This window comes from Podarcis tiliguerta (genome assembly GCF_965153285.1).
Source record: "Podarcis tiliguerta genome assembly, chromosome: 4".
In the NCBI taxonomy this organism is placed as follows: Eukaryota; Metazoa; Chordata; class Lepidosauria; order Squamata; family Lacertidae; genus Podarcis; species Podarcis tiliguerta.
In genome coordinates, this window is record NC_139537.1 from 65300685 (window position 1) to 65327641 (window position 26957).

The window sequence follows — 26957 nt, forward strand, 5'->3', positions numbered from 1 at the left end:
TTCAGTTCCTTCCCTGCACCACCGCATGCATCCCAAGTGCTGATGGTATAAAACTGTGGTGGTTGACCAGATCTCCTGCCACATGATTCCCTATTTGAGGCAACTTTATTCTGGAACAGGTTGTCAAATAGTTGGAGGTGAAGATGGGTTATGTGTGTATGGGGTGTGTGTGTAATTGCTGCACCTGGTGCTTGCAAAAATAAGAGTGCCCATTGCCACTGTGCTGTGAGTGTCTCAGGAGGACTCCTTGGGCACCCAACCTCTGGCCAGTTGCTGCTGAGGTGCTGCAGAAGCCCGTGGGAGGTTTGGGCTCCTTGGCTGGGTGCATGCTCTCTGCCTTGCATATCAACACTTTGTTCTGCTCAGACAAGGTCCGGTGGTGCAGGACAGCTGTTGCTTGCATGCCAAGGCAATTGGATAAATGAGTAGTGCTTGGTTCAGAAGAACAAGTGCTACTGTCTACAGTTGCTTACCTGTCCTCTTGTTCTGGGCGATGAAACTCAGGGCAAGAGTGCAGGTAAGAAACTCAGCAGGAAGAGGTGGCAGCTGCTCTATCTGGGCACCAACAAGCCTCTCTAGAGAGAGCTTGCAAGCCAAGAGGAGGCAGCAGCTGCACATTGCAAAAGCAGCCACTGCTGCCTGCCTCCCCCCCCCCCCCTTTCCGTAGGATTTGGTGAGGGTTGGGGGCCTAGTGATGCTGCCCAGAGAGAGAAGCCTCTGCCCACTCACTTGCTTCCTTTTTCTGGTAGGCAAATTAGGAAGGATTTCACTCACTGCTCTATATGAAGGTGCAGATAAGAGAGGGAGAGGTTAGGGTAGTTGCTCTCTTGACTCACCTGAATGACAGTGCTGTTCCATGGCATGTATTGGGAGACTGAGCCAGCAAAAAGAGCTCTGTAGGCAGTGCAGATGTTCCAATCCACCCCACCACCACCCTGCCCCATGCAGAGAGAGAAACTGAGGCAGCTGACCACCTCCACCCCCTTCCTCTCTTTTGGCAGAGTTAAGCTGTCTGGAAGGTGAGGAAAATGCCTCCACTTAAGGCAAGCAGCTTGCCCTTTCAGTGCAGTGATCCCACTGTTGCTTGGCTGAAATTGTGTCATTTAGTTTGGCCTATAATTTTATTTCATTCAATAGTTATTGTTTTTTTTGTTGTTTTTTTTTTGGTTTTTAAAAGAAGTATAGAGGAATAATTTCTGCTGGAATAATGCTCACTTACATGTCTGTAGTTGGACCTGCGTAAAGCTTAAGTGGTTGATTTTGGATGTTCTTTGTAGAAAAAGAGCTACTATATCTCAAAGTTTGAGATGTCCCAAGTGCTGTGTGTAATGAACTTGTGATCTAGTGAATCATATTGCCCTTAATCTTGGTTCAAAACCCTGTCTAACATGGATTCATGGGGCAAAGTGGAGCCTTTTTCCTGTGAGTTTTCTAGTGCAAAAATGAAATTATGGTGGTCTGCTTCAGAAAAAAAAGATGGCTGATCATTTCACACATTGAAACTGCTATAAAATATTGCAAACACATAATATAGCATATGCTAAAAATAATCTAGATGAAGGATCTAGATTATTGGAGTTGTATGATGAAACACATGGCAGTATTTAAAATATTAAACGCTTCAACCTTTCAGTGCTTCCAATGCGGTACAGTAACAGTTTAATTGAATCCTGACTGGTAAAACTAAGACATTGCTACATAATGTGTTTCAAATGTAAGGATGACATTTCAAGCACAGAGTTACACAGAGATTTTGTTCTTTTCTCATCTCACTGCATTGGAAGAAGAATCACTTGTACTTGAAAGTATTGTAAGAAAGGGGCTCCTTTTCAGTTCTTAAGCTTCTTATGTGATAATATTGCATTGTATTTATGTCTTAAAGTTGAAAAGTTGAGAAACTGCTTCCTTTTTTGCTACCCTACATAGCAGTCGTAGCCGAGGTCTTTAAAAAGCTTGACTCCCTTATCTCTGCGCAGTTTGTTCCTTGCAGCCATGTGTAAATATTAAAGCAATTTTAAAGCATGTAAGACATGCTGTTGCTATTTCTGCTGGTGTAATTGTGCAAAATGTCACTTGAAGAAAAACTTCTGCTTTTTAAAACCAGTATTGGAATTCAGCTGTTAGGTGGATATTTAATGTGACCTCTAAGTGGAAGACAGATGTTGTAACTTCGTGAACTGCTCCAGCAGTACTTGAGCTTGTGGTTTCTTGTCTTCATGCTGCTCTTGTAGACAGATTCTGATGTAATGTTTCTCCAGCCATAAAATTAATATTGGGATAAGTACAGACGTAAGACATTACTCTAGAATATACAATCCACTTGGCTATTGCATTTCAGAGAAACATTTTCCTTTTACATGTATTGCTCAACAGGTTTTCTTATGTGGGGAATTTGTTAAGCTTGAATAAACCCATAGTTAACCCGTTAAAAGTTTAGCAAAATACAGCTTTGGTAACAGGAAGGTAAAGAAAACTTGTCAGTTCTACACATTGTTCATTCTTGTGATATTCTTTAGACCTGGTCTCTGATATGTTTAGTTACCTTTTAAGTTGTGCACCAAGTCACATTATTCACAAGTCCTAATCATGCAAATATATGCACTTACTGTAGATTTCAGAGAGGCATAGTTTAGTATACAGAATTCTGTCTTGGACACCACACTTAAAGTACACCCTATTACTTGTTAAAGTTAGCAATGTTAGGAATCAAAATGTGAGGAATATATTCTTAATAAATGAAAATCACAATGGAATAGGTATGCCTAGCTCTTTTGGCTTGTGATCAACATGTTTATTTTGTAGAAGGTATAGTTCAGTACTTCTAAAAATGTGAAATGCTGTATTGAAATCCACTTACTTTAGGGTTCCTGCTATGATCCTCTTTATCAGTTAATGCTTTGTCACCTGTTTCTTGATCTTGTTTATAAAGCGTGTTTTCATTCCCATTGAGCAAACTAGCACCGTTTTCTTAAATAAACGGCATGTTTACATGTCTGTTCTGATGTGGCAATTATATCAATGTGTTAAACATGTTCCTTGGGAAGTCTAATCCTTTCTTGCAGGATAATTTTGTTTCTGAAGCATGTATTGCAACAGTGTTCCAAAATATTAAGTAGTTAAATCCCCCCCTCCAAATAAAAGGAAATGTGCAGAGGAAATGTCAGTTACAAACTTGTGGATGAGTATGTCTTGTGGTTGAGTGAGAAACTATGTAGATGTTCTCATGAGATTAACTTGTTAGGTTGACTTTATGTAGTTTGACAACTATCAAGATCAAATGTGTTAAGTTTTCTAAGGAGTGTTCTGTGCACTAGATATCCAGAATATTGATTTAAGTCATGATGGCGAAATGCTGGTCTTACTGGTCATTGCTTGATCATATATTCATTTAGAGTAGTGAATTTACTGGCTTCAGTAGGAATGTTTTCTCTAAAATATAAAAGCCAAGGTAGATGTTACATAGCCGAGTTGTGAGATTTCCACTTAAAACCAGGGAATCCTGAGGAACAGTGCTATTGGGGGAGGGGACCAATAGCAGACAGCCTGTTAGCTTTTGCACTGCAGGACTAACAGCTGGTAGGGGAAAGAAAATGAACAGAACAATGTCCCTGAATATATTTACTTTTGAAAAGTATATAAGGGAAACTTGATGCGATGGAAAGAACCTATTTGAAAGTGCATGGTTATTTCTGAATATGAATGCCATAGGAAGGATAAGAAAGGGCATATTGTTTAAAAGATACGTGTTTAATGTGCATAAAATGCCATATTTATGTGTATTATGTACGAAACTTGCAGAATGTCTGTTTTGCAGAGAAGTGTTGCAAGTGCAAAAAGCTGCTTTTGCAATTAAAGCTGCAATAAGAGGGTGGAATTGTTATTTTTTTAGCTTTGTTTGTGTTAATTGGTGACTCATCCCTGCAAGACTGGGTCTGGGTCTCACAAGCTGCCAGCACAGGTGCTTTCTCTCTATTACAGCAAAGAGGGCACAGAATCCAGAAAGCAGAACAAACTCCTCCACGGAATCACTATGAGTGATGATACCAGACCCCAAGAATAATTTAGTACTGGAGATGTACTATCATCCCTCTGATGTCAAGATGGAAAATGAAATCAAATAGGTATCTAAGAGTGCAAGTGTGCTAGCAATGGCTTACTTCAGCTACCCTCACATAGGCTAGGTAAATGCATGTTTGAGTCATGACAAAGCAGTTAAATTTTTAGATCCCCTAAACAACTTTTGGTGATCAAAGTTACTGGAGTTGAAGATTCCAAAGTTACTGGAGGCCAAGAGGATTCCAGGATGGACAATGAATCAAGTTCAGTATTGGAAGCAAGAAGATGTCCTTCAGAAAATTCTTGGCACCTGTCCTCACTGTGTAAAATACTGTATAGGGCAGATCTCCATACTTGAACATCAGTTAGTCTCTGTGAGAACAGGTTGCCAAACTAAATGGACCTTTAATCAGCAAGGCCGTCTTATGTTCTTAAACTGCCCCACAACAAAACTATTTCTTGATCAGGTTATGTTGTATTTTACGTGCAACAAATCTTTTCGAACAATAAAGCCTTTCTAATAAACATGGTGGCCTGTGTTCAGTGGCCTTAAGGAAGTGTTGGTGCCTAAAATTCCATTGGGGAGATGTTCTGCCTGATCTATGCTAATTGGTCTTTAGAAAAAGAACATTAACTGTATTGCTCTTCAGAACTTTTATCAGCAGTGTGCAGTGGAAAGGATTTCCTGCATTTATTTGTGTGCTAAATCCAGTGCTGCTAATACAAGAATTTAGACCTCAGCGGTTCCCATATTTCATGGGTGGGTACAAATAAATAAATGAGGAAAGGGAAAAAAATGTTCCTTTTTGACAGCTAGTGTTCTGACTTCTGAGGTAGTAGATGTATATAAAAGATGTGAAGCTGCTGTTGCAAATAACTGAGTGTTCCCTTCTGTGATTCTAGCAAGACTTACTTCACATTTTGGTGCCATTGCATTGAATATTTTCCAGTTAGTGGTAGCTATAATGTTGTGGCAGCGGGAGCCAGTATTTCTCTAGCAACTACTTTTTGCCCTTTTTTGTTCGCTTTAAGCAGCATAAATCTTGGGTTTTGTACTGTCAAATATATTGATTAACTTTATTCAGTGAAAAGTAGGTTAACAGCGCCCTGCTGTGATAATTCATTTTCCAGACTAGATTTGAATGAACAAATAGGACAATAAATGGGCTTGCTTATGTCAAACATAGCTACGATCAGAAATATTTCTATGTTGCAACACGGTAAGATTTCTTACCTTGACTATGCTTTCAAATGTGAGGGTTTTTTTGTTGTTGTTTCTTTTAAAACTAACTATTACACAAATATTTTTTCCCCTCTGATCAAGAAAACAACTGTTTCAAACCAGCTGTTGGCATTTGGGAGCCTATTTGCAAAAAGGATGGAACAAATATAGGGAATGTTTTTCAATAGAGGCCGTTGTTGTCTTCTGTGTTAAATGTTGGAAATCAATCAGCTTAGTAGTGTTGTTTTAACCTGTGAAGTGAGAAAACGGGAGAACCATTTTTATAGCTTTTCATTGCTAATTGGTTTTGAGCACAGTAGATTCTAGACATATACTTGAAGAAGAAGAGTTTGGATTTGATATCCCACTTTATCACTACCCGAAGGAGTCTCAAAGTAGCTAACATTCTCCTTTCCCTTCCTCCCCCACAACAGACACTCTGTGAGGTGAGTGGGGCTGAGAGACTTCAGAAAAGTGTGACTGGCCCAAGGTCACCCAGCAGCTGCATGTGGAGGAGCGGAGACGCAAACCCGGTTCACCAGATTACGAGACTACCACTCTTAACCACTACACCACACTGTCAATCTTGCATGCTTGGTGTGGTTTCTTAGTGCTGAAACACCACATGAGAAAGATAAACAATGTCTCCATTTTCTAATGCAGACAGTGAAAAGCCAAATATATGCCAACCATGAGGTGTGTACCCTGTATGTGGTGTGAACATACCCAGAGAACTGAAGTACAAAAATGAGCACTTAACTGTTCATATACCAGAGGTATTCTATGTCTATTCACTGCACATTTGACTTGTAGCTGGTGTGCTATTTGAGTAAAATTGTTCTTAAACGTGTTGCGTTTGCAAGTACTCTCTGATAATGACACTGGAAAATGCCATAATGACTTGAGTATTCCATCATTATTCAAGCTCAATTTACTTTAAGCTAATCTTATTGTAAGCCATGCCTGCAGGAAAGCAGCATGACTAATCTCTTCCATGTATTGAATTCCAATTTTTCTCATAGATAGGGCCTCTTAGTGTGCTATGCCTCTATGAAGCAAAAAGCTCAATTAATGTGTGGACAAGAAATTCAGCTACTGCATCAAGGAAATATGTAATGAGCAGGAGAGCCACAACTATTTTGCATGCTGTCTGAATAGTAATTGGAATGTCTTTATGGTAATAGCAGATATCAAACTGCAGTCAGATGTGTGAATTTTTGTTTTGCATAGCAAGGTATATAACAGGGGTCAGCAAACTTTTTCAGCAGGCGGCCGGTCCACTGTCCCTCAGACCTTGGGGGGGGGGGGCGGACTATAAAGTATTTTGAAAAGAAAAAAAAGATGCACGAACCCCGGTGGCTGCTTACTTGTGTCTTGCAAGTGACAGGGGCTGGCGGTTGCGGGACAATGAGAAAGATCTCCATAGAGGGGATGCTTAAAATGGCGGCCGCTTGAGCGCTGCTGCTGCTGGCACCAACAAAGCCCAGCCCCCTTCCTCCTCTAGGCAGGGCGGGGAGACCCAGGAAGAAGAAGAAGAGGAGTTTGGATTCGATATCCCGCTTTATCACTACCCGAAGGAGTCTCAAAGCGGCTAACATTCTCCTTTCCCTTCCTCCCCCACAACAAACACTCTGTGAGGAGGAGGGAGGGAGGAGGTGCTGCCGCCGCCCTGTGAGGGAGAGGAAAAGAATGAGCGTGCTGGCGACCCCCACGGTGATTCCCGGACCGTCCGTGGGCCAGATCCAGAAGGCAGTTGGGCCTGATCCAGCCCATGGGCCTTAGTTTGCCAACCCATAGTATATAACTTCAGACATGAGTGACTTGAATCCAATGTTATATACATATAAACTTTGAAAGCATGAGAGTTCAACAGTGGCTTGTATTGTACTTCTTTTCACATGACTTTGGAGAGCAGCGGCATGACCAAATGAATATGTTTCATTCTGGAACTGTTTGTAATGTACTATTGGTCAAAAGGTTCTTGTATTGACCTAAAATCTTGTACTGATGCGCTTACAGTTTCTGTAAGTATTCCCCACAAGTACTGTGGGGTAATATTGAGGTAGTAGCTCCTCTGAACTGGACTGTGGAAATTCAAACACTTCTGCGTGCAGCATTCAGTTGAAATAGTATCGTATTGTTTGGGCCACTGATTGTTTGGGCTAGTTTTTGCTCAGCTGAGGAGTAAACTGAAGTAAGGCTGTGGCATTAGCAAACTACCCACCAAACCAATACATGGAACAAACCCCCCATCCCGCAAAAATGGTTAATGGACTCCCACGCTAGCAATAACCAGGGATGCATGATGGATAGTTTTTTCTTACTGTATTGTTTTTTGCAGTAAATGTAATTTGGCAATAAGCACGCATCTTAGAAAATATGAGCGAAGCAGATAGATGGAGAGGAAGTTGCGCACAAGGACCACATCTACTACTCTAACTGCTGCAGCATGCTGTCTCTTATAAGTGGCATGTGGGGTCAGAGAAATACTTGGCACATCTGACCCCTTTCAAGATTGCCGTGACACACACTTAATCTGTGCAGACAGTAGCTGGCAGGAAAATATTGTCAGTGTTTCTGAGAGATGGATGATGAACTGTTTGAATCTCAGGATTTTTACACTGTTTTAAACCTCACTTTGAGCTCTGTTAGATACCTTTTCTAAACTTCCCAACAGCTAGAAACACACTTTCCGCCTTTATTTTGGCAAATAATGTATGAAAGCATGTCCATTTGTGTGCACACTTAGAACACAACTGGCCTTTCTAACGAACAGAAGAGTGCTGCAGAAACTAGCATCCTGGTTTAGCCACTTCATGAAGGGTTTTTTTTGGCAGAAGCTATGTAGCCTTAAAAGGACTTGTTTAAATTTTGTGTGTGTGTGTGTGTGTGTACGCGCAAGGAATATGTCAAGCTTGTAAAAAGCAAGCAAACCTTCACTACTTTTTATAAAGTTAACATATTTTCTTCTTGCATATTAATAAAGGAGGAGCCTGCATTGCAACCTTTACAAATTGAATATAGTATGGAAAAGCTTTTGTTCTGTTTGCATTATTTGGTTTTTTGGGCGAAAGGGTGGATATGTGAGAGGAAAGAGATTATTCTATCCCTACAACCTTGACATAACCATTACAGAATCACAAATGTAAACAATACCTTTTAAGGCTATATCAGAAGTGCAACTAATTGCTGAGGCTATAGGTGCTTTATAAATCACTGAATGAAATGTTGCTTGAAAGACTGAAAAGAATGAACAGCTGAAAATTGGAGCAAAAGCCACATCACCATACAAAGATACCAAGAACTATCCTATTTTTGCAAATTTACTCTGAAAACATGTGGTCATTGTTAAGAATAAAATTAAGTCCATAGTATATATTTCCATGAATTCCAACAATTCAGGCCAATAAATGCTTGACACTGAGTTCAATGTCAAGTGAGGGTATGTTCACATTACCATTTAGTGTGGCTCCAGCGTGCACTGCTGGTTTTTAAGATGGGTTCATACTACATTAGCCACAATCCATCTGCATCCTGTTGCTTTTAGAGAAATACTCCTCTCTAGTGTACTCAGAATTTCTGCCACACTTAAAAACAATATGGTTTTTTTCTGCTGCCTATCTTCCACCCCTAGGACTAACAGAGCTTCTACAGATTTTTCTTACTGTATTTTCTTTATCAAATCCTGTATCTTATCTTTATCAAATCCTGCTCTTCCATCCCTGGACAGTAATGTACTCTCTGTTTGGCTGGCTAGTTTATTTCCCGAGATGAATTCATGAGTATCTTAAAACAAAACAAAACAAAAGCACAAAGAGATGAAAACCATGTTTTAGGCATGCACTGTCATGGCTGAACTTGAACACAAGGTAAACCATCTTGTGTCGATACTGGGCGCTTTCAAAATGATCAGATAATATGAGATATTATGTTAATCTTGGAGTTCTGTATCTTGTTGGCTTTATGAGGAATAATGAGTAATTGTATATTGGTATATGGCAGTCTTTGCCAGCATGTTACCCTCCAGCTGTTTTGGTCAAACTCTTCAGCCCAAGTTGGCATGGCTGATGGCAGTTGTCACTAGGTTGGGCAAAGGCTGGTACAATGGTACCTTGGTTCTCAAACTTAATCCATTCCGAAAGTCCGCTCTAAAACCAAAGCGTTCCAAAACCAAGGCATGCTTTCCCATAGAAAGTAACACAAAACGGATTACTCCGTTGCAGACTTTAAAAAACAACTCCTAAAACAGCCATTTAACATGAATTTTACTATCTAACAAGACCATTGATCCATAAAATGAAAGCAATCATCAATGTACTGTACTATAAAATAAATAAGACAGTAGTGTAGATGATAAAAATTAAAATTACTTCCCCCTCTTACCAGTGCTGATGATAGTCATTGTTTGGATGGGGGGCTTTTATCCATTTCTGGAGTCACAAAATCAATCAATCAATCAATCAATCAGTAGCTGAACTGGCTTCCACACAGTCATAAAAACAAATTAACAGAAAAAGCCTCAAAAACGTAAAATAGCAAAAACAAAAGCGCCAAACTTAATCTGTTGTGGAAGTCCATTTGACTTCTGAAATGTTTGAAAACCAAGGCGCAGCTTCCGATTGGTGCAGGTGCCCCAGAAACAAGAGCAGAAAGCCGCATCGGACGTTTGGCTTCCAGGTTTTCAGCATTTGAGAACCAAGGCGTTTGAGTACCATGATGTTTGAGAACCAAAGTACCACTGTATGTGGAACAACATGTAGACATGGTTATTAAAGTGCCATGTAAAATACTCTCTACTTTTACCATACTATTTCTAGAGCCAGTACAGAAGCATTCCAAACAAAACTCTCCTTTTTACGCAACGTATATAACTTAAGAGATGTAGCCTTAAGCAAAACACTTCCACCTGACAATAGTTCTTCATATTGTTCTGCTGGAAGAATGGCCATATATCAACACTGGTAAATAGTTCACTAACTAGGTTTGACTTCCAAGCCTTCAAGCATATGAACTTATGAAGCTGTTGTATACGGAGTCAAAACATTGATGTCCTGTGCAAACATTGGTCAGGGAAACTCTGGCCCAGGGACTGAATGTGGCCCTCAAGTTCTTTTTGTCTGGCCCACCAAGGTGTCCTTAGGCCCATTCCTGCCAGAAACTATATCTATAAGCAACTCCCCATTTGCATGTATTTGAGTCCTGCACAACTGCTAATGCACAGGTTATTTTCAGCAGGGCTGGATTACAGTGGTACCTCTGTTTACGAACTTAATTCATTCTGGAAGACAGTTCTTACACCGAAAGCGTTCTTAAACCGAGACGTGCTTTCCCTAATGAGGCCTCCTGCCGGTGGTGCCCTTCCACTGTTTGTCTTCCAGGGCAACGTTCACTAGCCAGAAAACCTACTTCTGGTTTTGCGGAGGTCATTCCCCAAATCGTTCGTTAACAGAACTGTTAGTAGATCGAGGTACCACTGTATGCGTGTCCTGCTGCCACACACAGTGCCTCGAAAAGCAACCACCACATACCGGTAAATGGGAATTGCCTGTATACTTCTTTAGTTCGTGGATAATACGTTATACCACAAGAAAAAATATGCATTTTGTCTAGGAATTTTTTAATGAGTCACGTAACTGGGCACAAAATAAGGTATGAGGGAGAGTGGGAGATATATGAATAAAGATAACACCACTTACACTGTAGGTTACTGTGGAAAAAACATCAAGGTTCAGTGGCTTGCTAAGTACTGTCGCTAATACTTAGGAAGGGGAAAATATGATTATAAATTATGTTCCTTAATTGAATAGAGCAATGGTGTTCAAAGGCATACACAATTCCCTGTGGAATAATAAGCACAAAACATGATTGCTGAAGCTTTATTTTTAAAAAGTGCAAGAAAAGAACATGTAGCACAATCACATTCACCAAATATTTCATGAAAAACTAAGCGCTTTGTTTAATAAAGTACTGACCTTAATATGAGAGAATCTTTACATGTTTTAATTGCTCTTGGTTGCTTCATACTTTCTGAAAACGAGTTTTATGTTGTATTATTATCAAGAGTTTCCATAATTAAGCTTCTTGATACATCCTGTGCACTGAGCCAAAGTGTTTAAAATCTTTCACACGTCCGGTTCTAGGCTTTCGAACTTGGCTTGATGTCAGCAGGTATTTTTAAGTTAATACAATATGCAGTACTGAAAAACGTTCACCATTTCTAGTAGCACAGTGGCTGGGGTGTGGTGTGATAGTGTAATGCTTTGTGTGAGTGTGAGAGAGACCACTTCAATGTAGTAATTTCAAATGGGTACTTGCAGTACATTTTATTTATTGCAGTTTCCCCTTCTAATCAAGTCTAAATTCTGATTTAGCCTATAGTAATGTAGTAGTATTCATTTCATGCAACCTTTATCTACTGAAAGTGATATATGTGCTTGGTACAGGGAATGTACTATGTAAACATACAGTGAAGTTTTTCAGAAAGCTGGATTTGTTACTAAGAAACCAAAGATTTCAATAGTAAATCTTATTACAATACCATGTGTAACAAGTAAATTTTTATTAGAATGGTGTTTAATCAGGGCGGCTCATTCTTAATTCTCTCAGTTGTTCTTGTTTTAAGCCAACATGTTGACAGACGACACTATCCATTTATTTAATTGACCTGCGACACTGAATACCATTCTGATAAAATAATAAAACAGCTTACACTTTATCCCCGATGATAGGATGGAAATAGATGGTGGTAGAGAATCTACTGATCGCCATATAGCGAGCAGCAAGGGGCACTTGGGGTCCAGAAGAGGCGCAGAGGACCTTTGATCTCACCAGGGCTAACTAATTACCACGCATCTGTCCCTTATCATGTTGGAAGTAGAGCTTTAGTGTGGTGGCACCTACCTGTTGCGTATCAGGAAGGCACCCTCCTTTTTTGTCTTAGAATCATAGAATCAGAGTTGGAAGAGACCACAAGGGCCATCGAGTCCAACCCCCTGCCAAGCAGGAAACACCATCAGAGCACTCCTGACGTATGGTTGTCAAGCCTCTGCTTAAAGACCTCCAAAAAAGGAGACTCCACCACACTCCTTGGCAGCAAATTCCACTGTCGAACAGCTCTTACTTTCAGGAAGTTCTTCCTAATCTTTAGGTGGAATCTTCTTTCTTGTAGTTTGGATCCATTGCTCCGTGTCCGCTTCTCTGGAGCAGCAGAAAACAACCTTTCTCCCTCCTCTATGTGACATCCTTTTATATATTTGAACATGGCTATCATATCACCCCTTAACCTCCTCTTCTCCAGGCTAAACATGCCCAGCTCCCTTAGCCATTCCTCATAAGGCATCGTTTCCAGGCCTTTGACCATTTTGGTTGCCCTCCTCTGGACACGTTCCAGTTTGTCAGTGTCCTTCTTGAACTGTGGTGCCCAGAACTGGACACAGTACTCCAGGTGAGGTCTGACCAGTGCAGAATACAGTGGCACTATTACTTCCCTTGATCAACAAACAATCTTTTCATTGTCTGTTGAAGAGTTCCAGCAAGCCTACTAAGTTTTTACCCCAATCAGTATCTGTATTTATTTGAAATTGTTTATATGCAGTTGCTTTCATACAAGCAATTATTTTGTGCATACTTTCTATTGTATTGTGACATCACTTTAAGATGCTTCATAGGAAGTGATTCATAAATGCAATAAAGAACAGTTAGCTTGCATTAGCCATGGCAAGTCTTGTAGCCGCATAATTAGGCATTAGCATGCATCTGGGGCCTTGAGTTCCTTCCAAAAATAGGACCCTAATCTTCCAAGGTGGAGTTGTATAAGAGTGTTTGTTAGAGAGAGGCTTTCTGAGGCCTTTTCGTTTCATTTGGAACATTTGCCCCCCCCCCCCCTTTTGGGAAGGCATAGCAAGTAAAATAGTTAGGCAAACCTCTGGAAATAATATTTCCACCAATATTAAACCTAAAGACTGGAATCTAAGGTCTTAGTCTGCCAGTGAAGCCCCAAGTCTCAGTGATCTTGGGCTAGAAACCAAAGGCCCAGAAAGGATAGGGCTCTCTGTGAAATGAGCAAGGCCTCGACCGCTAGGCAAGCCAGCCTCAGGACAACAGGGCCAAAGATATTCCAGCAGGTGGTGGAACAGAAGTGGTGGTGGGGGAACAGAAACACTGAAAAGAAGGGGGAAAGGACCTGAAATGATGCCCTAATAGCCGAGGAATATATCCCAGCAAGCCCAAGACCCACAAATAGGATGGAAGTGGCCACCAGCCTCCCTGGCCTCTGCTGAAATTGCATGCAAAACCTTCCCACCAGAATGCAAAGCAACAGAACTCCACACCTCAGGGCCTACAACGTTAGATCCCAGCTGCAGCTCCATTCAGGCCTTCAGCCTGCAACTCTCCACCAGGCTGCTGCATGCAGGCAGACAAAGCCACTGCAGCTTAAAGCCCCTGGGTCCTCATCACCTCAGGGCATGACAAAGTGACTATTTCCCCATGCTGAGAAGGCTGCAGGTGCCACTGACCACACTGCGCTTAGGCCCTGCTGACTGGAAAGAACCAGAAATGTTGGGTTTGTGGAACAGAAGAGGCTGGGGAAAGGGTGCAGTGGATGTAAAAAGCCCCTCCCTGGTGTGACCCGACAGCAGCACAGCATGCGTCTGCATACAGCGTGGCTGAGGCCATACCACGATTTCATTCCTGGCATGGCTACAAAGGTCTGCTGTTCCCAGAGCATGCTGCCCCTCCCTGGCAGCTGAACTGATGGGCAATTGGCAATAGTTCTTTTCTTTGTTGCACAGACAACGCCCCCCCCCCCCAATTTACTCAGGGGTTAGGTTCCAAGGCCCTGCGCATTTCAGTGAAATCATGAATTATTTTTACTATTATTATTATTATTAATTATTTTATTTATACCCCACCCATCTGGCTGGGTTTCCCCAGCCGCTCTGGGCGGCTTCCAGCAAAATATTAAAATACAATAATCCATCAAATATTATGTTGGAAACGCCATTGAAAAAGCCAGCATACCCTTTTTTGTGACACTCTGGGTCGCTTCTGGATTTGGTGTGATTGCACCCATATTGAAAATGTTCTACAGGTTTCCTCATCGCCAGTTTTTCATTTTCTTTTGGAAGGCTTGCAATGGAGTGGAGTGGAGATGAGGTAAGGAATTTATTGGAGCCCACCTAATGTATTTCCTTCTCTTAACATTAAGCATGTCTAAGTGGTACCTGGGGGAGAGACGTTATGTGAAACCCAGATATATCATTCTTAGTCTAAACGCTTTATTTTCTGTCCTTGAACATATACACCTCTTCTTTTATACCCGATTATATTCATAAATAATCAAGGAGCTTTATGTTGGTCTTAACATTATTTATCTGAAAGCTGGTTCTTGTATTTGAGTAAAAAAAAAGGACACGTATTTCTTTAAGAAGATTGAAACTCTTAAACAGCTGGAGGTTGTCTTAACAACACAAGAATAAAAATGGTACTGTTGTGCAACTATTCAGTGCTTTTTGTCAGCCATTTCTGTGTAGGAAACGTGACGTGCCTCTGATCAGATAGTGGGAATGTTTTCTTCTACTTCCCTGAGTCACTTGCGAGGAATGTTAAGATTAATGTACCAGATGAATTCTGTCACTGCTGTAATAATGGAAATCACTTTGCTTTTGAACTTGCCACACATTTTAAATAAAAGCCAGGTATTTAAGAGGTCTAGTATTGATTTCAGGAGAAATTAGTTGCACATTTTGGTGTTAGGCATTGCTTGTTTATGACCAATCCTGGACTTGCTTAACTTAGCCCATTACGTATGGAGTTTGGCACACTGTGTTCCTTTGTTTCTGGAAGCAGCTTTCATATTTATATATTGCTTCATCAGGAACGGTTATTTTACTCAGTTTCTTGCCACCATTCCAGCTCAGCACAGACGGAATAGAATCTGCAATGTAGCCCAGGCTGCTGCTCATAAGCAGCTTTTGACTTCAGTGGAACTCTTGAGTCCATATGCATAGGAGTGCTGCCTTAAGCGGATAGCATAAATAAACTTTCTAACAGAAATCCCCAAAAAGACACCACACTGATCTGACCACACTGATGCCACAGTGTTGTGGGCTGAGCTTAACTGTGCTAAAGTGCAGCTTTGCATCATAGCAAGTTAGTTGGACAAATTATTCCACAAGTGGAAAGATCATATTAAAAAGGAGTGTGTGGTAACTATATATTGACTGGGTACTTTGACCTTAATTTATTCCAAGAAGTTTTCTGAACAACTTATTTTTATCACATGCTTCAAGTGGACTGAGATGTCAGTTCATACACAGAAAAGTACAGACACTCCCACATACATATTGCAAAACAGGCATGAGTCCGTAGACAAATTGACTTGATGGTCCTGTTGAATAACACTTGAGTAGACAAATAGTTATTGCATTCAAGATAAGTGTGTAAATTTGACAGAAATAAGCAGCATGTGTTGGAATAATCAGTAGAAAATAGTATTATCTTCTGTTTTTGAGCTTTAGCTTATAGTGGAGGTTGCTCTGAACTTTCAGCAAGTGATGTAGACTCCAAAGGCCTCTGCATAAATGACCTTTTGTTGTTGATGGGAAGCTTTGCATGATGTTGTGATTTAAAAAATAAATATATCCTACAACTAATCAGCCTAATAATTTAAAAAATCAAGTTCACCCAATGTCTTAAAGTATTTGGAAGGAAATACTAACTGCTAACAACAAGGGCTTTTCTAGACTCCTTAACTTAAAATAAGATTTCTGTTCATTTTATAGCAGGCATTCTCTAGTTAATTTTCAAGCATAATAGAAATCAAAGGAAAAATTAATGGAGTGTCATGCCTGATCTTATTTCAGAATATGAATAGCTTATTGCTTCAACTTCATTTCTGAAATGGGCTCCTGTAAGTTTTGTTATGAGTAGCATTGACCTCTTTTACCTGTAAACAGAGCACTGATGATGATCACCTGTACCATAAAGATGCCATGCAAAGTTTATTTGGTATTTGGTATAATGATTTGAAGATAAAATATATGGGTGCTAATTGCTTAATCATGTGTGCAGCTTGGCTTAAAAATGCAAATGAAAAAGACTGTTTCCTGCATAAAAGCTGTGCTTGGCTTTTACACAAGTACAAATATTTAAGAGAAAAGATCAAAATGATTCATAACTTGCTCAGCAACACATGTGTAGTATTTTATTTTAGGTCCAGAGGGATATTATTGGGAAATAAGAATAATTCTTATTCTGAATTATTAGTGTGTGGCCCCACACATGACTAGTACAGGCATGTCTTGATTGTATAATGTTCACCCCCAGCACATTGGTGCATCTGATGAAGGGCTACTGTTTGGTCAATTGCCACATCCGCTCTATTAATACAAATGTTTTCTGCCTAGATTTATTATTTCCTGCATTTATAAACTGCTTTTCACCACTTTGTTTGTTTACTCATTTTGTTGGAAACTGTATCAAGCAAACAAACAAAAAAACCCCGGATCATACAAAGTAATAAAACTTTTTAAATCCTCATGAGTTAAACAACAAAACAATACTACAGTACAAAATTATTATGAGACTGAGAGCAAAAACAATGCAGACTTAGGCTTCAGACTTCAACCAAAACAATTCAGACTTCAGACTTGTGAGATCTGCTTTGTAAAGGACATACAGTTAAGATCAAAGACCATTGTGCCCCTGAGTAAATTCTAAGCCTGGATGAGCAAGTGTGTATTAAATAGCTAATCGAAGCTCATTAATCACGGAGCCATCTGTGCTTCCAAGAGAAGGAAGTTCCACAGTAAGGGAACAGATACCCAAGAAGGCATTAGTGCAGGTCTACACACAGTGAGCAATACTTGCTAGCAAGACTGGAAAGGGTCCCTCCACCAATCTCAGAACCCAGGCAGGCTGGTTAAGATGCCAGCAAAAACGAGGCAGGACCCAAAGGTTACCAGGAAGGATTATTTTGTCTCTGAAAAGCTTACTTTTATTATAGGGGTTGTCTGTATTCAGGAATCCTGCTTGCTTTTGTTAATGTGTGTTTGCAAGCCAGAGTTGCATGGAAGCTATTGTTATAGCCATTTATTAACCTTGTAGATAAACGTATGGGGTGGGGGAGGGAAGGGATACTGTTCTGAAATAAAAACCTTAATTTACAATAAGCGTGATGAAGGAAGTTAGTTCACATTGCTTGTAGATTCCAAGTCTCTCCCCCCCCCTTCCCTAAATTAAACTTTTTTTCAAATAAACCTTGTGGTACAAACAGTTCTTAAGAAAATTCTATAGATAGAAATTATGTACACAAGGGGGAGTTCTGTATATACAAACCATATGCTAGTACCAGTAACAGACAGACATTTTATCACGTTCCGCTTCTCTGGAGTGGTCATAGTTCTCTTGGAAAAAAGAAAAAAAGCTAAACTAAGCTGTATAAGGTCTCGCAAATGTTTCGTGTCTGAGTTCAAAGCAGCAGTTAGAACTAAAATTATCTTGTAAAGGCTGTGTTTGAGATAAGAGGAAAATAGCTAATTCTGGTGCCTAATGGAAAAAAGATTAAGTTGCTGAAAAACCTATTGGAAATGCGTTTGGACAGATTAAACTGGGTTCGCCTCCTCTTTTCCTATTGTATGATTACAGTAGGTATTGTAGAGCCTGGCCTTTGTGAGTTCTTTGTTAGTTTGGATACAGATGAGCCTTCTGTGATGTTTGCATCTATTTATACGACTTTATGCACACCACATTTTAAATACAGTCGTACCTTGGTTGTCAAATACCCTGGAACTTGTACGTTTCGGCTTATGGACAATTGAAAACTGGAAGCGAGTGTTCGGGTTTTCGAATGATTTTCGGAAGCCTAACTTCCAGTGCTGCTTCCGATTGAGTGCAGGAAGCACCTGTAGCCAATTGGAAGCTGCGCCTTGGTTTTCAAACATTTTCGGAAGTCAAACGGACTCCTGGAATGAATTCTGTTCAAGAACCAAGGTACAACTGTTTTTGGTTTCTTATTATTCAGTACAGTGGTACCTCGGGTTAAGTACTTAATTCGTTCCGGAGGTCTGTTCTTAACCTGAAACTGTTCTTAACCTGAGGTACCACTTTAGCTAATGGGGCCTCCCGCTGCCGCCGCGCACGATTTATGTTCTCATCCTGAAGCAAAGTTCTTAATCTGAAGCACTATTTCTGGGTTGGCGGAGTCTGTAACCTGAAGCGTATGTAACCTGAAGCATTTGTAACCTGAGGTACCACTGTATGTTTCAAGATTATGATATAGTATAAAAGAAGAACAGAGCCATACAGGACTTCCCCTACGGACCTAAGTGGACGAACAGGTGCGTATACAGAGTTGTAATTTTCCGGGTAACTTTCAACTCTGTATGTCAATGCTAAACCACGCAATCTTTTGTGGCTTGTAATTTTTGTGAGACTTAATATCAAGCGAGGTTTCTACTGTTTCAGGGAAATTGAAACATTGAGCTTGGTTGTAAGAGTTTTTTCTGTTACGACTACCTTTGGTTTGCTGATTTTTAACCTGCTTTTTTTAGGAAAAGCAGCTCAGAGAAGCATTGGCCCATCCATTGCAAACAGATTCGCCATAAATTTTCCTAGGAATTTTGAGAAGTATTTGTTTGGATTATCATTAGGAGGTATCTTGGTGCTTGACTCGGGTGGTGAAGGGTACACCCTTTAAACAAGTATTTTAGAAATTTCAAAGGAATTTATAACGGAACAAGTTGCATCACTTTATTGTTCAAAGTGCTGCAGCTGTGTGTAGGACATAGCTGTTGGCGTTTTTAGTAGGCAATCAGTTGCAGGTATCATGAAACAAAATGGTTATCTTCAAAGGATTCTTGCAGACAAAAGGTTCCACAACTGTCATGCACACACTGTATAGCAATCCTTTGTTCACTAAATTTCTCTTAATCTAAAGTGCCTTCTCCTTCTCCACCCCCATTTCTTGCTTAATGGAACAACCATTGGAGAAACATAGTATTAATCATGAAATCCACTACTCCCATTTTTGCAGTTGTGGGTTGCTGTAACTAGGCCTATTCACAGATTCATTAAAGGTGGATAAACATTGTTGAGTAATATGGTGGCTCCTTAGATGTGTGTATTTTAACAATTAAGCAATAAAATATTTTTGTGTGTGTGTGTTGTGTTTGCGTGTTTGCCTTGATAGATTTGATGTTATATCTAAACTTACCATGGAAAATGGAGCACTTTGATAGATAAATTTTCCTCTTTGCTTTAAAGATTTACTGATGTTAAGCTGTGTGCTACACACTTCTGCTAGGCCAGCTGTTGGTGAGGAAAACGTCACCTATATAAAATGACCTGACAGATAACAATGTCATTTTAAATCCTTCACTTACTGCAGTTCTGCAACGTAATGGGGTTTCTGTCAACCCAGAGAGCATTGCTTTATAAGGTTTATCAAGCTTTTCATCATTTTGACATAGGCTTCCAAATTATGGGTTGGTTTACAGTGGAGTTGGTTTACCACTCTTACCAAGCCAGCAGCTGCTTAGACACTTGATTTAAAAAAAATAAATAAACTAGGCAATCAGATTTCTGAATTGTAGTGGGTTGGACCAGATGGCCTTCAGAGTCCCTTCCAGATCTTCAGTTTATGATTCTATGTTCTTCAGGGCTCATGCAGCAAGTGTTGTAACAATCTGGTGCCAGGTGGCCAGTTAGAAGAAGTCATATGGCAAGATCACCGAGATCAAACAGATTATGACCATCTTACATTCAGTCTTGATTATAGTGTCTGTGAATGCTTCCAGAACACCATTTAATGGTGTCAGTTGGATGAGGATGTTGACAAGATGCTCAAAAGGATCTGCTGGGCAAGGTGTGGAAATTCCAGCATTTCTCTCTGCTGTACATGGCAAGTAAAGATTAGTACGTGGTGGTGTTACAAGATGTTTTTCAGAGAAACTTGTCTCTTTTACTAATCTTTCAGGGGTTTCTCAGAACATGGACAGAAACCTAGAGTGACTAACTCTCTCCCCACACATCCCACTCTTCGCCAACTGTTTAGATGCCGCACATCAGCTGTGACTGTGGACAAAACGAAAGAGGGGAGGGCTTAACTTAACATTATGTGGCCATCCCTCTCCTGCTCATACTAATACACAGCCAAGCACACACACATATATAAAGCACACTCAGAACACACTGCATTGCTCATACATTTTCATTCAAGTCCCTCTTTCCTCCCTTTAAATTTGAAACACCAAGGTGGTAGGGAATGGGGAGAGAATTAATGGCCCACTCTTCATCCTTTTCTGAGGCAAGGGGGCTTTCTGTGCCTAAAGAACACCTCTGTTGACTTTGTCAAGTTTTGCAAGCATACTCCTCCTGAAAACTTGCATAGAGTTAGGAACAAGTGCATCTGTGCTTATAATATTGTTACGAGTTTGGTTGCTAGAGTTTGTGGCTGCAAGGCACCCATAATTCCTGGATTTAGTAAGTGTTATAATTTAATCAATGCTTGGTGAGTTAAACTGAAAGTCAGGCTTCTAATAGCTGGACTCAGATTTCCGTGTCAGACGATTGCCTGAGATACGATTAACAGAGAACAAAGACAGGGAGATGGGCTATCAGTGAATCAGAGACTCTTGTCAGCTGGCAGATGGGTGGAGCCCGACCTTGAGGTCTGAGATCATTATTCAGAAGCCAGAGTTTTTGTTAGGAGGAAGTTTGAGGATTTCGGTTGGCTGTGGCATGATCGAGGGGAAAAGGTGTCACTCTGTTAAACGCAGCAGGTTGGGGGGGGGGGCCTGAACACAATACGGGCTGACAGTTTAAATCAGAGACTACTACAATGGGAGAAGCAGAACCCTTTTGAAGTGTGATGCTGGGAGCCCCAACATTATTGGCTCAAGTTGTATATATGTGTCAATAAGTAAATATGCATACTGTGTCTCATTGTCCAGAAGGAAACACTGACCCTGGGTAAGAGCCTGGAACTACCTAGAATCTCATACTGCTGTGAAGATTGTGGGTGGTGTTCAACAGTATCCTGTCTTTACCTCAGTTCCTGAGGTTTGCCAGTCAGATAAAGAGAGAGAGCAACCATGTCTATACAGCCCTCCTTTTTCTTGTGTGGGCAGGAATGCTTTTTATGTAAAATAAAAAGAAGTGGGCAGTGTTATAAGAGTACAGTGGTACCTCGGATTAAGTACTTAATTTGTTCCAGAGGTCCATTCTTAACCTGAAACTGTTCTTAACCTGAAGCACCACTTTAGCTAATGGGACCTCCTGCTGCTGCCATGCCACTGGAGCACGATTTCTTTTCTCATCCTGAAGCAAAGTTCTTAATCTGATGTACTTTTTCTGGGTTAGCGGAGTCTGTAACCTGAAGCGTCTGTAACCCGAGGTACCACTGTACACAAGATTTCAGGAAATAGAAATGAATGTTTTTTCCTGTTTCCTGAGGAATTAGAGAAATACTTCTAACTATGCTGCCATGGCTATGCCAAAACATCCCCAATGCTACTAACATGTAGTTATTTTTTTATTAATATTTTCGCTGTTGCAGATGCCCTTGCAGATAAAATCAGTGGATTATTTTTTGGGGGGGGGGAGTAGAAAAATACTTTAAAAGTACTTGGGTATTGGACCTGGCATGCCAGTTAACAGTTTTCCATCCCTGACATAAGCTATAATTCTCACTCCTTCTCACTCCTTCATTTTCAAGACATAATTTAGTTTTCCACAATTGAGAGAGAGAAATCAGTTGTAGCCTTTAAAAAACACACGCATTCAGACACAATATTTTTGTTTCATTTACTCATTCTGGAATCATTAGTGGTTGTGTGATCAGTCAAAGTTTTTGGGTACTTAAACAGTTCTAGTTAATTAGTGGTAACTGCAAATGAATGGGAAATTATTATTTTAAGGTTTCATTGAGTTGTAAAACTCCAGCACTTGTGGTAGTGTGGTTTCCCTAATGTGATCCTGTATTTTTAACAACTCTGGTTTGTGGTTTTGCTGAAGCATCTGCATTTCCCCCCAAAATGTGTACCTTTTTATAGATAAAACTAGTTCATAAGACAAACGTGTTCGATCAGGCTAATGATCTATCCAGTCTAGCATTACAGGGGCTGACCAGGTGTCTGTGGGAAGCCTGCAAGGTAGACAAGAACACAACACAACCTACCAGCAACTTGTATTTAGAGACTGACAGCCATTGATAGCCTTTGTCCTCCATGTTATTTGTCCAGTCTTTCAAAGCCATTCAGGTTGGTTGCCACCACAGCCTCCTGCGGGTTTTGAGTTCTATATTTTAACTGTGTTCTGCATTAAGTACTTTTTACCTGTCCTTAATCTTCCAACATTCAGCTTCATGGAATGTCCATGAGTTCTAGCATTATTAGAAAGGGAGAGAAAACTGTCCTCTATCCAACTTTTTCCATGCCATGTATAATCAGTGCTTTTTTTCTGGGGGGATGCAGGGGGACACATACCCCTAAACATTATGTGAGTCTAAGTTTGGCCTCATTGAGGGGCAGTATTTCAATATGAGTAGGAAAATGTGAGTACCCCTAAACATTTTTTAAAACACTGTGTATAATTACCGTATTTTTCGCTCTATAGGACGCACCAGACCATAAGACGCACCTAGTTTTTGGAGGAGGAAAACAAGAAAAAAATATTCTGAATCTCAGATGCCAGAACAACAAGAGGGATCACAAGCAGCAATCCCTGTTGCTGTTCTGGTTTCTGGGATAGCTGCGCAGCCTGCATTTGCTCCATAAGACGCACACACATTTCCCCTTACTTTTTAGGAGGGAAAAAGTGAGTCTTATAGAGCAAAAAATACAGTATATAAATGATGGCGGCGCGCATAGACGCTGCGGCTTAGTGCTCTCCCTTAGCGTTTTGTTTTGTTTTTATTATTTTTACTTGGTCTGAGTATGTCTGGCCGGGCAAGAAAGATTTACAGCAGGCAGGAACTTCTGAAGGTCGGGTTACAGTGTGAACAAGCTGTAAGAGCTGATTATTTTCGCCCAGATAACGTTCCTGTGGGAGTAGCCAGGCCACCGGGCTCTCCATGGATTACTATGCCTCCAGGGAGGAGGCGAAGGCGGCGTAGAGACAGGAGGCAAAGGCGGGGTTGTCGGGCTGGCGTCCTGGTAAGATTGCAGAGGAGTCCATCTAAACCACCGCTCCCTAGCATATTTCTTGCTAATGTGAGATCTCTTGCCAACAAGATGGATGAATTGAGGCTGCAGGCAGCAAAGAACAGCCTTGTAAAAGATTGCTGCGTTTTATTTGTCATTGAGACATGGCTTCAACCGTCCATACCAGACACAGCTATTCAGTTGGAAGGCTGTGCGGTACATCGTCAAGACCGAGGCATGGACTTCGGAAAAACCAAAGGAGGGGGGCTGTGTGTATATGTGAACAAATGCTGGTCCAATAATTCGAAGACTGTGGGCAGTCACTGTTCACCGGATTTGGAATATGTGACTGTTAAATGTAGACCAGCCTATCTCCCTAGGGAGTTCACAGCTGTTATGTTAACTGGTGTGTACGTGCCACCAGATGCCAATGCCAACCTGGCTTCGGGATGCCTGCAGAGCCTTATCAGCAGCCAGCAAGACAAGTATCCTGAAGCTGTGCACATCATTGCGGGAGACTTCAACCATGTTGAACTTAAAACAGTGCTCCCAACGCTCTATCAGCATGTGAAATGTCCCACAAGAGGGGACAAGACACTGGATAAAGTTTATTCGAATGTAAATCACGGCTATAGGGCTGTACAGCTGCCACACTTGGGCCAGTCCGACCATATGTCTCTGTTCCTGGTACCAGCATATATCCCACTTAGGAAACGGGCTCCCACAATATTAAAATCTGTTAAAATCTGGCCTGAAGGTGCTATTCACCAGCTGCAGGACTGTTTTGAGAGAACCAATTGGGATATTTTCGATCATACAGACCTGGAGGAACACACGGCGGCAGTTCTGTGCTATATCAATCACTGCACAGACACTGTCACAGTAAATAAATCCATCCGGTTTTACCCCAATCAGAAACCCTGGATGAATAGAGAGGTCCAGTGCCTGTTGCGGGAAAGGAACAGGGCTTTTAGGTCGGGCGAGGTGCAGCTTTACAGTGTGGCAAGAGCAAACTTGAAGAGGGGGATTCGACGGGCAAAATTGGATTATAGGCTGAGGATTGAGGATAATTTAAGGAGCAACAACACAAGACAGATGTGGCAGGGGATTCAGCATATTACCAACTACAAACCTAACCTTGGTGCTGTCGACGGTGACCCTTTGCTGGCGGAGGAGCTTAACCTCTTCTTTGCTCGCTTCGAGAGGGAGCCACCTGAGACGCCGGTATTACAGCCACCAGCCCATGGGGGCCCCTCATTCACGGTAGAGGAGCATGAGGTGAGACAGGTATTGAGGATGGCGAATCCGAGGAAGGCGGCTGGACCTGATGGCATCACTGGAAAGGTGTTGAAGGGCTGTGCGGATCAGCTGGCGAGGGTCTTTACTAAGATCTTCAATAAGTCCTTACACCAGTCTATTGTCCCACCCTGCCTGAAGTCGTCAACTATTGTCCCTCTGCCTAAAAAATCCACAATCAGTAGTTTGAATGACTACAGACCAGTTGCACTGACTCCAATCATCATGAAGTGTTTTGAGAAACTGGTGCGCCGTCACATTATTTCCTGTCTTCCATCAACTTTTGACAACCACCAGTTTGCATACAAGGCAAATAGATCCACAGAAGACGCTATCACCACCACTCTCCATGCTGCTCTGTCCCATCTGGAGCAGCCGGGGAGTTATGTGAGGCTGCTGTTTGTGGATTTTAGCTCTGCTTTTAACACTATCCTCCCCCATAGACTGGTGTCCAAGCTAGAGGCGATTGGACTCTCCAACTCCACCTGTCTCTGGGTTTTGGATTTTTTGTCAGAACGTTCTCAGAGGGTTAGAGTAGGGTCACATATGTCCACAGCCCTTAGCCTTAACACCGGCTCACCACAGGGTTGTGTGTTGAGTCCCCTGCTCTATGCTCTCTATACGTATGACTGTACAGCCATCTATTCCAGCAACAAAATCATCAAGTTTGCCGATGACACTACGGTGGTAGGGCTCATTTCAGGAGGGGATGAGTCCGCCTATCGGGACGAGGTGGAGCGGCTCTGTGTTTGGTGTGGAGAGAACAATCTGGCTCTTAATACGGCTAAGACCAAGGAATTGGTGGTGGATTACAGGAAAAAAAAGGCGGACATTCAGCCCTTGTATATCAACGGGGAACGGGTGGAGAGGGTGGCGGAATTCAGGTTTTTGGGAGTAACTATCGATCAGGGCATGACTTGGAGCGCAAATACCACTGCTCTGGTGAAGAAGGCCCAGCAGAGAATTTATTTCCTCAGACTTTTGAAGAAGAACAATCTGAGTGAGAGACTGCTGGTGTCCTTCTACCGAGGCTCCATAGAGAGCATTCTTACATACTGTATTTGTGCTTGGTTCTCCAGTTGTACAGCTAGGGAGAGGAAGGTGCTCCAGAAGGTCATAACCACAGCCCAAAGGATTATTGGTCATCCTCTCCCATCTTTGGAAGAACTGTACGGTTCCCGTTGTCTTAGGAAAGCAAACAACATCCTGCAGGATTCATCTCACCCGGGACACAGTCTGTTTGCACTACTGCCTTCTGGCAGGAGATATAGAAACATCAAGTCAAGGACAAATAGACTGAAAAACAGTTTCTATCCAAGAGCTGTGGCCTTTTTGAATGCTGTAACTCGATAGTGTGACCTGGGAGTTTGATGGGTGTTGGTGTGGGTGTGGCTGGAATGTGGTTTGTTTGGTTGTTGTTGTTGTTTTGCTTTTGTTGTTTTTAAGGGATGGCATCCAATTTCGTTGCACTTGTGCAATGTTGCACTTGTGTAATGACAATAAAGAATCTATTCTATTCTATTCTATTCTTCTATAAGACGCACACACATTTCCCCTTACTTTTTAGGAGGGAAAAAGTGAGTCTTATAGAGCAAAAAATACAGTATATAAAACTTCTATCATGTTACTGCTTACTTGCCTCTTTTGTAAACTAAAAAGTCCCAAATGCTGCAACTTTTCCCTATCGGGGAGGTGCTCTATCCCCTTGACCAATTCGGTTGCCCCTTTCTGCACTTTCTTCAACTCCTTGCCTTTTTACAATTCATAAAAATAGCATTGCATGTGTGCTTTGGGATTTGAGGAATAGTAATGCAAGGGCATACGTGTGTGTGTGTGTGTGTGTATTTGTTCAGATGCAACTGTTTTTGTAGTGCCAGTTTTTTGTTTCTGTTTTTAAATAATTCGTAGAAGTATTGTAAATGGATGCATTTAGTACATATAAACGTAAAATAGAATCTTGGCACATGTGTGTCTTTATGTGAAGCAGAAATTAAATACTCTTTAACACACACACACATACACACACACACACACTTTAATGAAAATGGCTGTGCTTGAAAATGGAAGGTGCTATGCAATGAAATGCATTTGATATGATGTGCACTTTTATGTACTAAATAAAGATTTATTTATTTATTTATTTTAAAAAAGCTTTGTAAAGTGGCTTCAGTTATTATTCAGTTATTATTATTATTTCCTGTTTTAGCCTTTAAAGCATTAGTAATCACCAAGACTGGCTC

General features: G+C 41.1%; 1 protein-coding gene across 5 annotated transcripts in view; it reads left to right on the top strand.

Moving 5' to 3' along the window:
* The window catches only part of ARHGAP6 (Rho GTPase activating protein 6), a 180179-nt gene that overhangs the window by 76840 nt on the left and 76382 nt on the right, over nt 1-26957 (top strand). Inside the window, exon 1 of one of the 5 annotated variants that reach the window (XM_083437444.1) lies at nt 14310-14434. The exons of the other annotated variants lie outside the window; for them this stretch is intronic. Within the exon in view, the coding sequence (XP_083293570.1) occupies nt 14414-14434 (21 nt within the window). The 5' untranslated portion in view covers nt 14310-14413. Of the gene's footprint in view, nt 1-14309; nt 14435-26957 lie in introns of those variants that run through there. 5 annotated transcript variants of the gene reach the window in all.